At 38.1% G+C, this 17,568-nt stretch overlaps 1 protein-coding gene across 3 annotated transcripts in view; it reads right to left on the bottom strand.

Moving 5' to 3' along the window:
• Positions 1-17,568, bottom strand: part of PRORP (protein only RNase P catalytic subunit) — a 40,486-nt gene that overhangs the window by 8,772 nt on the left and 14,146 nt on the right. For all 3 annotated transcript variants that reach the window (XM_070931380.1, XM_070931379.1, XM_070931381.1), the window contains exon 5: positions 15,144-15,251. In XM_070931380.1, coding sequence (XP_070787481.1) covers positions 15,144-15,251 — 108 coding nt within the window. The remainder of the gene's footprint in view (positions 1-15,143; positions 15,252-17,568) is intronic.

Below are 17,568 nucleotides of genomic sequence, written 5' to 3'. Positions count from 1 at the left end.
AAATGTGAACACGTATACACACATGCGCTTCACATGCACCTTCTGCGCTTGCGCACGGCTTCAAACACACGGTGATTTCATGTGCGCGGCTTCCAGCACACCTTCTCGGGCAGCCATAGTGAGTAGAGCGGGTGAGGCGCAGAAATCAGCTGGGCTGCATGGGCGGGGCGAGCGAGTCAATGAGTGAGATATATAGGACGGGAAAGCACTGGGGTGGGCGGGCAGGCCCAGCCGGTGGCTGGAACTACCAGTATGGGTGAACCGGTCCGAACTGGCAGCAGCCCACCTCTGCCTCTTTTCCTTATAACATTTTTAGTGGCTGGGTTCACATAAGGCAGTTTGGTTTTACCTGTAAATCTATCAACAATGGTAAGAACAGAGAATCTGATTTTGTTTCTTTTTATTGGTTACCCTGAACTTTTTTCTTTTATGCTGAGTACAATGTCCCAATGAACTTAATCTGAGACTTTCCTTCTAAGTGGCTTGGGATTTTCCCTCTAGTAGCTGGATGTTCAGATCTAAATTACATAGGAGAGGCAAGAATGAAGAGGCAGAATGGAAATTATCTATAATATGGGCCAGCAAGTTTTGTTTTCTCCCCTGCAGACTATCCCCAGAAGATCAAATTAACTCCGGGGCTTTTCTTGACCAGGGACCAAGGCATAGTATACTTAAACTTTGTTTAAACTGACCTATAAACTGACCTTTATCGAAGGTCAGAAACCAATATTTAAATAGTTTTCACAGAAAACTTTACAAGTATAACATAAATACTGTTAATTAGAACCAGAATATTTTGTTCAATATACAATGTAAAATCAAACTACAAACCAAAAATAAAATAAGTGTTAAAGTTCATTGTATATGCTGAACTGTTCATTATTAACTATTACCGTTACTATTAAATACTTTTAAACATAACACACAAGCAAATAAACATACAATAGTGGCCAAAATTGTGGAAACCTTTTGGGAAAAGTGTATTTTTGAGGTTTGATGGCTAATAACCCTACTTTTTTTTTTGGAGTTTCAAGATAATCATATTCCACTGATGGAATGACCTGGGAATAGTCCAGACCTTAACCTTAACAATTGAAACTCTATGGAGCCAACTAAAGAAACTTGTTAGTCAGAAGCGACCCAGCAATAAAACCCAGTTAATAGAAGCAATCATTCAAACTTGGTTTCACATTATAACAGCTGCAGAACTAAAGACTTGGTTCATTCCATGGGAAGACGTTGTAAGGCTGTAATTCATGGTAAAGGTTACCCAATTATTAACTGACGTGATAATTTTTGTATATCTTTTTTTCTATGGTGATAATTTTTGTATATCTCATTTTTTCTATGTGTTTCACTTTTCTTCTTTATACCGTAAGTGCTATTCTAATAGCAAGTCCTTCATAAAAGTTATTGCATTACATTCTTGATTAAATTATCTTTTCATTGGTATTTACTTTTATGGTACTACTCCAAAAAAAAAGTGGTGTTATTAGCTAGTTTTAGAAAATACACTTTTCCCAAAAGGTTTCCACAATTTTGGCCACTACTGTAGCTGTTAATGGAATTAGAGCAGTAGAGATTTGTGATAACAGTGACATACACCTTCTAGCTACATCCTCAAATACCCATTTTACAGCTGTAATGAAATCACAAGTTGAAAGTAACTATTATTACATTAATTAGGAACATTTCACCATTAGAATGCCTTAAAGCAAACATTTGATCCTACTGAAAATTAGTTTGGCAGGTGGCATTATCCACAAGCTAGGGAACATTGAAACAATCCAGTTCATTAGTGACATCTAAGAAAAATTAAATTGCCCACACTCAGAATGCCACACATCTAGTCAGAATCATTTAAAAAATGTAATTGAATGGGCAAAACTCACTGAACTTGAAGGAAATTAAAATTAATGAATGCACATTTATTCTGAAGAACTCCAACTGAGTTCAGGGAATTTCCCATTTAGTTTATTAAATGTATATTCTAATGTTCCACAATCATGAAGGCAGTTATTAGAATATATAAGTAGCGGCCAAATCAGCAATATATAGCCAAATCCCTCCCCATTTAAAATTGAAAAAAGCAGCAATTGGAACAAAAAAAATATCACTACTTAATAAAGTCTCTCTGATTTCAGCAACTCTAAAATAGTGCAGTTGGTTGGCATTTTAGAAATGCAACAGAGTAAAACAGTAATTTTGTTTCCTCACTGTTATACCATAGAGTAGGGTCATATTTCAGTTTACATGTTGGTCATATTTGTTTCTTTCTCTCCAAGAGTCTTTTTACCTAGTACAGTGATGGCTAACCTTTTCCAGACCGAGTGCCCAAAGCACATGTGCGCAAATGCGAGTACCTGAACCCCCAAAATGCAATGCACGCGTGGTCCCCATGCATGTGCCCTGCCCCTGCGCATGTGCTGTAGAGACCTGAAGACCAGCTGGCTGGCAGGAGGCACGTGCACATGCATGGGGGAGCTGAGCTGGGGCGACGGCTCGCATGCCCACAGAGAGGTACTAGATCACGGATCTACTATATTTCTCAGCGTTCCTCAGTAAACCAAGGGATCCCTTGGGATCCGCTAATAGGGAGAGACTGCTCAGGAGCAATCCTACCAAGCTTTTGGGCTGTCTCTATTGTCCAGAGTTTCACCAGATGCCAAACAAACTCTTCTTCAATTGTTGGGAAATGTTAGTCTTACCTCATTCTTCAGAGAAGGATGTCTTGTCACAAAAAAAAAAAGAAGAAGAAGAAGAAGTTTATTATCCAAATAGAGAGGAATCAGGTTGATTTCTCATCTACTCTTTGTCTTTACAAACATGCTTGTAAAGTACGCCCATATACAATAATATACAGCTACAAAATTCTACCTTTAAGTAAAATTTTATACATAGATGTCAAGCATAGGTAGGGGAATGGGAAGAATACGATTCAGCAGTCCCTCTGATACTTAGATAATGAATTAATTGCCAAGGTTACAAACTAAGAGACCATAAGTTCTAGTCCCACTTTAGGTCCAAAGCCAGCTGGGTGACATTGGGCCAATCTCTCTCTCTTTCTCAGCCTTCAGAAGCAGGCAATGGCAAAGCACTTCTGAAATCTTGCTATGAAAACTGCAGGGACATATCCAGGCTGTCATCAGAAGTGAAGACTGACTTGAAGGCACCTTCTCTCCCAAAAAACCTTTGAAATGAAATGAAATTAGTATAGTAACAACCATGATTTGTGCCTGTACCCAAATTTTAATCTACTGGGTTCCATGACCTTTGCTCAGAGGTCTCCCAAAAATTAGTACATTACAGGATTTCAGCCTAATACTAGATTTTTCTTACATAAATCCTTCTGAGCAAAGGTCAGCTTTTCCTAATACAATAAATTAGTAGAATCAGATTAATTTTCCAGTAGTCAGACTTTATTTGGACTACATAAAAATTAAGAGATATCGCAAGAAATAGAAAGTAATATTTGTTGATATTCTCATTTTCTTCATTTTTAAAATCAATTTATAATGTTGGCTATTATTAACCAATATAACGGGAATATGACCAAGCAGAGGTGCTTTGTGTAAAGGAAAAATGAAATTTCCTTGACTCATTTTAAACCTGCATAAATTTCATCAGATGCTCTCCAGTTTAAGAACTAAACAAAATGAGAAAATATACTTCCCATTTGCATTTTCTAAAGTACAGTGCTCATGGTTTTATATACAACGCCAAAACTCCTGATTCTGTCTTAAAACCTGTTTTGTGTCATTTCCATTCTGTCATTGCCTCTGCCCTGTATCAGTGGGGATGGAAAGATTCCCCTTGTTGTGACTGTGGTAATGATATGCAAAGTATTAAATATATTGTGCTTGTAGGAGGCTTGCAGTAAGCTTGAAAAAAAAATCCAAAGTTTTTTTTGGGGGAGGGGAGATATAAGCAGGTGGGAGAAAATTGCAGCATCCCTGCAGTTGGTTGTAAGGGTAGATGGATCATCAAGCGACAAAATTTTCATCACATGACAGCTGAGATGCTAGCCATAACTTTAGGCATAGGACATAAACCCCTTCGTTTAGCACTGTCATAATTTCAAATAGTCGTAAATTAAGAACTATCTGTATTTTATAAATATTAACCAATCTTCCCTCATCCACCGCATTTTTTAAAATGAAGATTTCATTAAGAGCATTAGGGCCAAATAAATTCCAAATTTGGATGCAGCTCAATCCTCGTATAATGTTATGTATGTAATGTACGCAATTACATATATAATTTACATAATTATTATATTTAAAATACAAATATCTATTAAATATATTCCAACATAAAACTAGTTCTATTTGACTCCAAAGCTGTACAATAAATTGTATCTTATAACAGCATTAGTTCATTCCACAGATGACTAAAAATAGCAAGCTATATTTACTAGAGATTTTGTGCTATTGGGAAACATTTATAATTACATACAGAATTACCTGCAATATATCATAAAATACTGTGCATCTTATTCTATAGTGTTCAGTAAGACTCCAATCACCAGGAACGTAAGAGGTACAAATGCCAACATCGGCTAGAAGATCGGCTTTATACTAGCACAAAATCACAATTAGATTCTGAATACCAAAAAATGCAACCAATCTGCATTTCAGCAAAGTATCTGAAGTACATGATGAAGTGAGAATCACCACATAGAGTGGAAAAAGATGAGGAATAGTGAATTTCCTACAAAATTTCCAGTGGAAGATTTAACTAGTAAGAAAGTCTTGCAGCAATCAACTATGTGACATTTTACGGCTAGGAATCAAAAGGAAGAAGTAGGAGGATGTTGAAACGTGTGAATGTTAAGAAGAGAGCATTGCTTACATTTGAAAAAATGTAGATATACAGAATGAACTCAGTAACTTTTCCATTTCAAAGAATACCAGTCTAAATAAATACTGTAAGTAAAAAATCAGTTCACTTAAGTACTGCCATAGCTCCTCAAAAAGAACTTGACTCTACATATGACCCCTGTCCTTAAAGGAAAGATTAGCAGAAAAAAAGGTTTTGCTCCATATTTTTAGTAAATCTATTTATCCTTCTATTCTAAAGGTAAATTATTGGGGAAATAATTACTCCTCCTTTCAAATAAATATAGTAATTGAATCAGTGGTGAATTCCAAATTTTTTTACTACTGGTTCTGGGCGTGGCAAGGGAAAGTTACTGCGAAATCTCCATTCCCACCCGACTCCAGGGAAAGGATACTGCAAAATCCCCATTTCCACCCGACTCCAGGGGAAGGATACTGCAAAATTCCCATTCCCACCCCACTCCTGGGGGTAGGATATTGCAAAATCTCCATTCCCACCCCACTCTAGGGCCAGCCAGAGATGGTATTTGCTGGTTCTCTGAACTACTCAAAATTTCCACTACCAGTTCTCCAGAACCTGTCAGAACCTGCTGGATTTCACCCCTGAATTGAATACTTTTTCATATCGATTAAGACTAATCATCTTGAACACAAGAAAGAGAAGAAAACAAAGTGGATGTCAGAACAAACTAGAAATTTGCCAAGAGAAATGAAGCCATGGCCAAGAAAGACAGAAATTTTGGGAAGAAACTTAACGAAGAGTTTCAGAGAAGTTAATGAACACAGAGGATGGAAACAAGTATGGAAAAATGAGGAAAGTCTTCCAAATATCTCTGAATTCAAAAGGTTTATTGCCAGGATTATTGTCGCTAAGTGATGTAGGTCATGTGATGTTGCACTTTAAACTTGCATCACTTAGTGATGGCAATCCTGGTCCCAATTACCATGGTAATCTGAGGACTACACCTAATGACCTTTGATGTCTACATGGACACTTCTATATGGTTTCTTAGCATCAATGCAAAAGTGATTTACTATAACCTTTCCCCCCGCTTTTTAACCCACAGTTTTGGGATTTCCTAGCACAGACCAACTCATCTTTTCTAAAATCAACTAAGAATGGCTAGGTGCCGCCACCTACTGAACATGTAAAGGCTACTCAATTAACATGTCAAATGCATGAGTAGCAAACTTGACTAAAATTATATCCATCAGCATTTTTTAAGTTGAGTTATAACCACATTTGAGAAACCACATTTCTCAATTTATTTCCTGGTTTTGTCTCCAAAGCTCTCTTTCAAACCCAAGATAACAGGTTGCTATGGGAACATTGGTTCTACAACTGCTCTAATGACAATAACAAACAAAGACAATTTCTAAGCATTTTCAATTCATAAATACTTTAATGATGCTTCCAGTCATATAGAACTACTAATGCCGAAGAAAACATAAACTCAATTTGCCCAATTTGAAAGAGACTTCCTGTCCTAAATACTTGATATTATACCAAAAAAAGCTTACTAAAATAAGCTATCCATATTAAATAATTATTTTTGCTAATACACCATTATGTACTCTGGACAAGGTAGAAACTTCAAACGAAGTTTGCACTCAGTATCAAATTGTAGGAAGTTAGCACCCACCCCGCTCTTGGAAGAATGAAATATTTTGGGAAATATTAAAAAGGCAGAATACTATATTTCCCTGGATGAGAAATGGAGAAACATGTAGTGTAGGAAGTTAGCACCCACCCCTTTCCTAGAGGAATGAAATAGTTTGGGAAATATTAAAAAGGCAGAATATTATGTTTCCCTGGATGAAAAATGGAGAAGCATGTTTTAAAGACGAAGCAGCTGACCAATGGGCCAGAGGCAGAAATTCAATCTTTGTCAATGGACCATCATCTGCAACACAATAGGACCCATCTAGTAACAGAAACTAACACAATAGGACCCATCTAGCAACAGAAACTCACCACATGGCACCTGGGAAGATTACATCAGCCAGCAAGGCTAGCTAAGACTCCCACCCCCTGGGAGTCTGACAAGCAATCAGGATACTCTTTTTGGGCCCCAGGAAGTTCAAAGCCAGAGAGGGCATAAAACCTGGGGACTCACTGCGTCTCGCCCCTTTTTTCTGTTCAGGAACTCAAGCCACTTGATCCTGTCCACCATTAAACCATCTTTCTAAGCAGTCTCCATGTTTCCAGTGTCTTTTTCCCCACTTGTGAGAGCTGAACCCAGAAGGATATTTCCTCCTACAAAAGACAAAGCAGCTCCTTGCAGCTTCCTGCCTTCCCCCACCTTCATCATGGGCCATCATCTGCAACACAAGAGGACCCATCTAGCAACAGAAACTCACCACATGGCACCTGGGAAGATTACATCAGCCAGCAAGGCTAGCTAAGACCCCCACCCTCTGGGAGTCTGACAACTAATCAGGATACTCTTCCTGTGCCCCAGGAACTTCAAAGTTCAGAGAGTGGCATAAAACCAAGGCACGCTCAGCATCTCGAGCTTTTTCTGCTCAGGATCTCAAACCATGTGATCCTGTCCAACATTAAACCATCTTTCCAATCAGTCTCCATGTTTCCAGTGTCTTTTTCCCCACTTGGAACTGAACCCAGATGGACATTTCTTCCAACAAAATCTACAGAGTTTATCCAGAGCTTCATACATCTGGAATTTTCCCCAAGAAATGAAAACAAGGCTTATATTTATACATTAAATAACTATGGCCTTTCTATATAAACATCATGGTTTTCTGTTAATTTTCAGAAGTAATTAAAGGCTTCCCAAATTTACAGATTATTTTCTCCTTGAATAAAGGACAATTCAAGAATGCTAAATCAACACAAAATCAAAGGAAACTTTGCCCAGAAAACTTATCTTAAAATATTATTTTAATTAAAAATGTAAATACCATATTTTTCGGAGTATAAGATGCACCTTTCCCCCCCCAAAAAAAGAGAGTAAAAATCTGGGTGCGTCTTATACTCCGAATGTAGCCTCGCCCGGCTTCTCAAACGGAGGTTTCAGAGGGTGAAAATTGCATCAGAAACGAAGCTTCAGAAAAGAAGCCCCCAAACAGAGCTTCAGAAAAAAAAGCCCCCAAACAGAGCTTCAGAGGCTTTTTTTCTGAAGCTCTGTTTTGGACGCTTTCAGAGGCAGGAAAAAAAGTTTTTCCTGAAACGGAGTTTCAGACGTTTCAGAGGCAGGGAAAAAAAAAAAAAAAAAAAGCAAGGCACCAGAGCTCACAACCAAGGAACCTGTTGCTAAAATTCACCTCTGGAAACAGCTGATTGGGGGTATTCCGGGAAGCTGATCCACCTGCCAATCAGCTTTTTTCTTATTTTCCTCTCCCAAAACTAAGGTGCGTCTTATATTCTGAAAAATACGGTATAAAGCTGGCATACTGCAAATCAAAAGCACTGTCTACACGCAAGTGCTTTTTCAAAAAGCACGGTTGGGACCACCATGACCTGGATGACTGAGAATCTCCATAGCCAGCAGCGTCTACCATATTTCTTTGCAGGAATACCTTGGCCCCACAAAGGTCCCACTGGGATGGAAAACTGCACCCTGGAGAGGAAGCTTTTCTTTGAGCTGGATATTTTATGACCGGCTATGCCCATTATGGGGAAAAAAATTCAAATGTGCTTCCAGCCCACAAATGACATCTATTCCTATCCTATTTATCAGAATCCACTTTCTTTCTTTCTTCCATATCCTCATTCAAACTTAATTTTGTTCTCCTAAAACCCCTTCCAGAGATTATCCCACATCAGTTTATTGTTAATAATGAAAGGCTGCTGCAGGATTATGGAATGATAGAAAATAGAAGGAAATTCCCAATTTGCTAAGCTAAAGGTTAATTTGCAAAAGATGTAGAAGAAAATGCCTCATCTAAGAAGGAAAAGAGAGACTTTTTTTTTTGCAGAGCATGAGTCATTTTTTAAATTCCCTGATCAAACCAGGAAGAAACTTGCTCTGTACAAGTGAGAACATAGCTTGGTTGCTGTAGCAGCCAACTAAACATTGAGCAATTGAGTTTCTCCTAAGAATTTAGCAGTCTTTCCAATATTGCAAAAAGGTGCAGAACAGCATCTGCTTCCTTATATGAAAGTGTTATTTATGAGAACTTCTAAGCGTATGACTGGCATTTTATGTCAGCTATCCCTCTTCATATTAGTGTATTCTGTTTTTTATCACATAGACCCAAGGCTCTGCAGCTTCTGCCTGTCACTTTTCTTACAGCTGAACTCATTCCTGGTATCAGAGCCCACTTAGGAAGGGAGAGAGAAGCTGAAGGATTTCTATCGCCCACTGCTCACTTAATAGAACAGCAGAACAGAATAACACAGCTGGAAGAGACTTTGGAAGTCTTCTAATCCAACTCTCTGCTCAAGCAGGAAATCCTACACCATTTCAGACAAATGATTGTCCAATTTCTTCTTAAAAACCTCCAGTGTTCTTTGTACCTCAAACATATTCTCTCTACCTCAAAAACCACCTGTGGCAGCAGCAGAATGGAGTGACAAAATGTATTTTTCCAGTTCGCCCTATCTTTTGCTCTCCAACAGAGAGCTGCCATTTTTCTTGACTATCAGTCTGTGAAACCACAAGGAAGACGTTTCAGTTTATCCGAAGGAGAAAAAAATGCCTTCTTTTCTTTAATCTCCTCTTCTCAGTTGGCTACTGCTGCATTGGCAGACTTTTCATTAGGCTCAGTAAAAAAATCTCAACTGCTCCCTCAAGATATTTATATTTTGTAAATTGTTTCAATTGCTTTTATTAATTGCATACCAAAAAGAAAGAAAAAAAAGAGATGAAGTTATTAAGAAAAAAAAGGCAAAAGCATGCAAACCTACACTCATGGATGTGTACATATACAAAAACTTTACATAAGCATTTCAATAACGTTTTCATTTTTGGAAATTTCATTACCATCATCCATAGCTAATTTATGTCTTGGACCCATCATTGGAGCCATTCATTTAGCCTTCCAGTGTTGAAAGTAATGCCTTTTAATTATTAGACAATCCATTTTCATTCTCCAGATGTCAGTTCCATCCAACAGGAATATACTTTAAAAAATATGAGAATATCTTATGTCACAACTGACTTAACGCATATAACATCTTCCTTCAAAAAAGAAACAATAACAGACTATTCAAGCATGTGAGATTAATGATGTATTAATCTCACTGCAATTCCAACAGCATGGCAGTTTACTCAAGCCATTTCTATATAAGCTCAAAGGTACCCCATAAGTCCAAAATAGTATTTTTTTTTTATAGAATTAGAAAAGAACCCAAAACCTACCAATTTGGTAACTTGCTTAAGTTTCTGCTATGAGCAGAATGGGGTAACAATCAATGGGATAACAACCAGATTTGAGCGTGAGAAGTCCTGCTTTACAAGCAGAATACTAGATATGCATTATCCAAATCAAATCTTCATACATCTTTGTATATCATGGCTTGAACAAAGGATATTTTTGATGATTTTAGAAAGACAGATTGTCTGCAAATGGAGACAATTCAACACCAGTGTTACCTTCCTAGGAAGGAGTCGATCAGCCAAGATCACACCAAGAGCAAAGTGTGTAATATTCTGGGAAGTTAATGTTTTGGAAAGGCCAAGTCAAAATTCTGACCGTAATCCTATAAAAATGATGCAGAGGAATCTGAAACGTGTATTTGTTTAATTGGGTGCTGTTTATTTTGTTTTAGGACCTGCATGGAGAACAGATCATACTTTAATTCACACTCATGCAGAAATACTAAAAATTCAAAAGGGTTCACAAACTTTAAGCAACACTCCATAAAAACTACTATCATAGTTCCCTTTAGTTTTCTTTTCTCTAGGTTAAACATGCCCAGATTCTTTAAGTATTCCTCATGGGGATGCAGTAATGGTCATAAGTGCAAGGACTGGTCATAAAGTTGTTTTTTTCAGCACCACTAACTTTGAATGATTGCTAAACAGTCATAAAGTGAGGTCCACCTGAACAATTTTTCTAAACCTACCCTGTATAGAATTATGAGAATGACATATAGGAAGAGGTTGAGCAGTAGAGGGATAGGTTTTATCTAAGTAAAATTAAGAAAGTACATAACTATCATTATGTAAAAATAAAAAACACTTTTAAATAAGTGAAAAACATTTTATTTTGTCACTTATGTTCTGATAATTTCAGTTGTAATATCACTGAATAAACAACTTTCTCTATCTGCAGCTATCATGGTACAAATATGATCTGGCAACATTCTTTTCCTCTCATATTCCCATATGAAGTTTCAACCATATCCTGAAGCTACGCGTAAGATAGCCTTGAGCAATCCTTAGTTATACCAGTGTTAATGTAGAGTTTTCCCCATTGAGCATGAATAAAATTGTAAGATTGGTAAAATTTGTTATTTTTAGTCACGTTAACCCATAGTGGGTTTGATCCAAAGAGCAGAACAAAATGTACTGACCATATCAGATTGATAGGGTCATGCTTCCTCCCCTCTGCTCCCTGATCAGCCCATTTGTCATCATTCTGCTGCTGTTTCCCTAAAAAACTGGATGTAACAGCAGAATGCTAATAAATTCTCAGAATTGCACAATAGGGTTACACTGCTTAATCAGCAGTATTATAATTGGTTTAATTTATGGCCTCTATTGGTTTAGAAGGTTGAAAATATGAAACAGTAACCCAATCCCCTCACATTTATGTAACAGAATATCAAGGTAAAAATGCTTTTTGCATCTTCAATCTATTTTATGTGTTGGGTTCTTTTTTATTTGGGAGGGGGGGGTCAGTTTGTGATACAATGGGATCTGTAGAAGGAAGGAAACAGGAAGAAGCCTAAACACAGGCAGTCCTACAGCTGGACCTGCCCCATTCCTGCTGCAGCATCATGATTGCCGGATATTTTTCCAACTGCTGGTCATGAGCAGGAGAAGGAGAGCAAAGCCAGAGGAATCAACCAATCACTTTAATCAATGCTGGTTTGCAAAATCAGGATAACATCAATTAGCAGTGAGTCAAAACAGATGCAGGAGAGGCAGGAGAGGAATCAGCAACAAGAAACACAGATTTCATGCTTTCTGCCAATTCAAGGATGGGGAAGATAGCACTTTAACTCAGCCATGGTGATGGTTTTAAATAATATGCTTTAAGTCTCACAAGGTGGCAACATCTGGCTGAAACCTTGTCCAGTCTCAGAAATAAACAGTATCAGCTTCATTAGTACCTGGGTGGAGGGGGCTGTTTTTTGGGGACAACGAGCACCCAGATTGTTCAGGGCAATATGCTGACTTGTAAACCATTTATAGAAGGCTGTAAAGCACTGTGAAGCGGTCTAAGTGCTATTGCTATGGAAGACTTCCAAGGAATATCAGGGCTCTAGACTAAATTGCTATGGAAGACTTCCAAGGAATATCAGGGCTCTAGACTAAATTGCTATGGAAGACTTCCAAGGAATATCAGGGCTCTAGACTAAATTGGGTATCCATCCATCCATCCATCCATCCATCCATCCATCCATCCATCTATCTATCATTTTTGTTTGTTTGTGTGTGTATATAATATATAGTGTACATCTAATCACACAATAAATAGATTAATGGATCACAAACATCCTCCAATACTGAAATCACCATCAAGAAATTAGATGGACATGAACTCAAACTGTAGAGATTTGACCTTGCCAGCCTAAACAAGGCCAGGACCAAGTACTATAAAAGTGTATCTGAACAGCAAGGGGGAAAAGCAAGCAAAGACCAATTCAGAACTTCCTTTAACTCTTGAACCTCCCAGCCCTAAAAAAGCCATTACCTTACAGTCCAGTGTAATACTACCCAGAAAGCTAGTTAGCCAGATTTTTTCTTCTGTACCATAAAAAATCACTACCAGCTGTCTCAAGGGAAGAAATCTCTGAAATTGTTACATTTTTCTTTCTAAAAACATTATTTATGATAATTTTATTATGATTGCAGGTATTACTTGCAAACTGCTTTGAAGATGTTGAACAACAGGCTATACAAATATTTAGAACAAAAAAAAAAGTATATAATAGATCAGGGGTGTCAAACTCAAGGTCCCGGGGAAGGATCTGGTCCACGGGGTGCTTAGATCTGGGCCGTGGGGCCACCCTGGAAGCAGCAAAGGGCCGGCCAGTGGTGTCTCTGCCAGTGAAAATGGAGCAGGTGGCCCTCCCGGGCTCCGTTTTTGCTGCAGAGGGTTGCAGGAGGCCATCGCAGCCAAAAACGGAGCTTGGGAGCCCTTTTTTGCTCAGGCCACCACAGGCGCCCCCAACACGAGTGACGTTGAGCTGGCCATGCCCACCTATTGTTTCCACCAGCAGCCCTCTTTAAGGTGACCCATACTTGCTGGGGAGGGACAGGTCCAAGGAACATCTAAAATGCCACTATAAGTATTCATGCTATATGGTAGACGAAACTGCTGATATTCTATCAGTTGGATTCTAATTGGGTAGATTCAGATGAATTGCTTGGTGTTATTGATGTTATCTAAATGAGCTTGATTCTCTGAATCTTGAGGAACTAGTCCTCTGAATTGTGTGAGATCCAGGTATCTCCTGGATTGTCAAGATAGCCTGTGATTAGATCCTTGTAATAGTGACAGCAACTCTGAGGAGAAGGGGATTTCTCTCCAGTGAAGCAGACAGTGGTGTGATGCTTTCTCAAGAGACCATCACTGAACCCTTCCATTCTGGGCAGTTATTGTCTCGTCTCTAACTTTCCCTTTATAGGGATGATTATTGAGAAAAAAGTCAGAGAGCAGTTGTACAGTCTTGGAGGAAGTATATTATCTGGACCTGTTTCAGTTGGATTTCAGGCCAGGGTCACTACCTGACCACTACCTACTAGTATTGAGAGACTATTAGTCATGCTTGCTGATAACCTTTGGGAGAACCAGGATGAGACTAATGTGTTCATTTTTGTGCTCCTCCTTTCAGCAACCATCAATAAACTTCTATAATTACCATCCATATCCTTCTAAAATGCAAGGGTTGGGAGTAGTGGGCGCCATGCTGTAGTGATTCATCTCCTTCAATGGTCATTTTTAGTCAACATTGACAAGGAAGAGAGGTCATGCCCACAACCCCTCACATGTGATGTGCCACAGACTCAACATTCTTGCCCCTTCTGTATAACATCTATATGGAACTGCTGGATGAAATAATCTGTCAGTTCAGGGTCTAGTATTAACCAAATGCTGAGGATACTTAATTGTACATATCAACCCTGAGCTGACCAATTCCTCAATTAAAACCAGTGTGCAATTTGAGGTCCTCCTGGATTCAGACACTGTTAAAGAGCAATTTTACGTACATAGATCTACCATGTGCAACAGTTGCACTCCTTCAGATGGTTAATCATGCCTTAATCACCTCATGGTTGGACTACTGCAATATGCTGTACATCTGGAAGCTAGAGGTGGTTCAAAATGCATGGGGTAGTAATGTGCACTTCATTTACACTTGTGTCATCACTGCTTTGTAAGTCACAAGTCACATAAACACTTTTTCATAGCTTAGCATCTGATTAGTTGAGGGACAGCTTTTCTATAATTGCTTCTGGCTGGCTGGCTCAATCAGGCTGAGTGGATATGCTCTGGGTACCTTTAGCCAAATATTGCCATCTTGCAGGAATGAGGAAGCATGTTGTCTCTGTTGTAGCAACTGTCTTCGGAACAACAACCCCAAGAGATACATATAGTTCCCACTCTTTAAATCATCCAAAAATATTTTCCCAAGCCTGGGGTGAACATGCTTGTGGAGTGCCTGGCAAATTTTTCTGGATGTTATTTATGTGATTTGTCTGGACAGTCATGTTGTTGTTAAAATTATGTATTATTTTAAATATTGTAAGCTACCCAGAATCTTTTTGAAGGTGGGCAACCTCATAATCTAATCAATAATACAATCATGTGAGATGAAATGGCTGATTTAAGCCTTTTTCAAAACTCTAAAAATCCTGAATCCCTCCCAAAAGATTGAGGTGATCCTCTCATTTTGGAGAGAATGAAGGGTTTAAACACCTTAAACCTCCTTCTAACTAAAAAAATAATAATGTAAAACTGAGCATAAAGTATCACCAGCCATTATTAAAAGTTCCCGAGCAGGTTATGAGGACAAAAAACATTCCCTAGTTTGGAAAAAATATATCCACCTAAAGGTGATTCTCTTTTCTCTTTGCTTTACCTAATTTCTACTTTAAGCAATGAAATATAGATGTAGACATTTAAAACAAAAATACATACAATTTCTTAAAACAAAACAGTACTTACAGTTTTAGATGAAGGATTTAGAGGGGTTGTCCTGGCAACATTGAGGCCATCGATCACAACATCAAAAGGGGGATGTTCATTCACAAATCTTTGAAAACGTTCTAATTCCTAAAACCAGATTTTAAAAGAAAAATAACATGTAATATATCTTATAGTAATCTCATGTATTAGAATTATGTAGAATAGCCTCCAGACAAGATAGGCAGCACATAAATCCACTAAATAAATAAATATTCCTAAATTAGAAATGTGATTGACACACAAAATATTTTCCATATACAAGTTGTATAAAATGTACAACCTTACAAAAGCAATAAATATTTGTCACAAATATTTAGGATAGAATATCAGTAATATAATATGTAATGTTGATTTTTTTTTCTAAATAAAGAAAAATATGTTGATACTGATATACAAGCTAGTTAGAACATGCCATCAATTGATTCACATCTAATTAAATTTATGGAATCAGGTTTTACTGTTATATTCAAGTGGGCAGCCTGGGCAGGCAAGGTATAGCCTCGTGTTCTATAGTCATGGTACTTAATTTAAGCATATCCTGGAGGTAATGGAGCAATTTGTATTTGTTTGTTAGTCAAAGGTTCAATTTGGTTTTGCTACTGCCCAGAGGTTTGTGTAAAACAACTTGAGTCTGGGGGTTTTTGTGGGGGTAATGACATTAAGACTTGAGAAAAGGGGTAATTGGGTCCAACAATTTAAAAACCACTGCAGTACAGAAGGAAAAATCGATTGTTCAAACAAACGCACAGGAGAAAAGGTGAAAGAAACTTCACACACCTTACAGGCAGGAAAAATTACAGGCCATGATTATGGAAGAAAAATTCGGAGCCTAGCATACTGTCTTTCAACCTTGGGAACTTTAGGATGTGTGGACATTCAGAATTCTCCAGCCAGTATGAGTGGACTTGCTGGCTGGCGGGAATCCTGGAAGTCCAAATATTTTAAAGTACAGGTAGTCCTTGACTTACAACAGTTCATTTAGTGACCATTCAAAGTTACAACTGAAAAAGTGACTTACGACCGTTTTTCACACTACCGTTGCAGCAGCAACAGGTCATGTGACCAAAATTCAGATGTTTGTCATCACCTTTTGCAACCTTCTGACAGGCAAAGTCAATGGGAAAGCCAGATTCACTTAACAACCATGTTATTTATGAAAATGTTTCATAGATGGCACTTTCCACCTGCCAGAATTGCGAAAATGTTCCCCAGCAATTCCCCGAAATGTTGGAAATGTAAGATGTAAGACTGTCTATGGAACATACTATCATCAATGGTGGACCTGCACGATGGCACAAAAATTTTGGACAAAAATTAACACTTGGATAGTAGAAATAACCCAAAATTCAATAGAGGGAAAATCTAAGCACCCCGTGGGCCAGATCCGGCCCCCGGGTCTTGAGTTTGACACCCCTGTTCTAAACTGAAAAGCATAAAATAATGTAGCTTTCCCCACAAGGGAGCTGCACCAGTCAACAATCAATCACTTTTCTGCATTTTTTAAAATTATATAATATTTTATTAAGGTATGATGAGAATTAAACACAATGCTTTAAACATGGTCTCATCACAGATTTGTATAAAGACATTGTTATATTTGCAGTTCTTTCTTTCTATTCACTTAATGATTCCAAACATCACATTTTTCTTCTTTACCTGTTGTTCCGCCAGACCGGGCTATCGACATGATAATTTTAAATTGGGGTATTTTAAATTTCTGGGGTTTTAAATGGAGCCAAATTTATTTAATAATTTTAAATTTTAAATTGATGTTTGTCTTGTGTTTTTAAATAGGCTGTACACCGCCCTGAGTCCTTCGGGAGAAGGGCGGTATAGAAATAAAATTATTATTGGTTAATCTTTAGTGAGATTCACAGCCTTTGAGGCTGGTTAATAGCTCAGCAGCTCGAGTCCTAACCAAGGACCTAGGAACTGTTAAGGTATCGTCGGAGGATGTAAGCTGTTCCGAGTAAGGTGGTTTTTTGTAGAGTCAAAATGTTCAAGTCCGGCAAATTTAGAATTTCTAAATAGCGGGGTAGCCCTTTGGGTATTGCTCCAAGGGCTCCAATTACAATCGGGACAACACACGATTTCTTTTTCCACAGTCGCTCAACTTCAATTTGCAAATCCCGGTACTTTGTGATTTTTTCTTGCTGCTTATCTTCAATCCGTGCATCACCAGGTATTGCAATGTCAATGAACCATACTTTTTTCTTTTCAACTATTGTTATGTCAGGTGTGTTGTGGACCAAGTGCCTGTCAGTCTGAATCCTAAAGTCCCACAATATCTTGAGTTTCTCATTCTAAAACTTTCTCAACCTGATGTTCCCAGTGGTTTTTGCTGTACTCAAATCCAAACTTCTGGCACAATTTCCAGTGAATGATCTTAGCAACCCGGTCATGG

Source organism: Pituophis catenifer, unplaced genomic scaffold, assembly GCF_029215685.1.
Source record: "Pituophis catenifer annectens isolate HBS135680 unplaced genomic scaffold, rPitCat1.0.hap2 SCAF_1, whole genome shotgun sequence".
Lineage (NCBI taxonomy): Eukaryota > Metazoa > Chordata > Lepidosauria > Squamata > Colubridae > Pituophis > Pituophis catenifer.
This window is presented reverse-complemented; position numbering and strand designations above follow the sequence as displayed.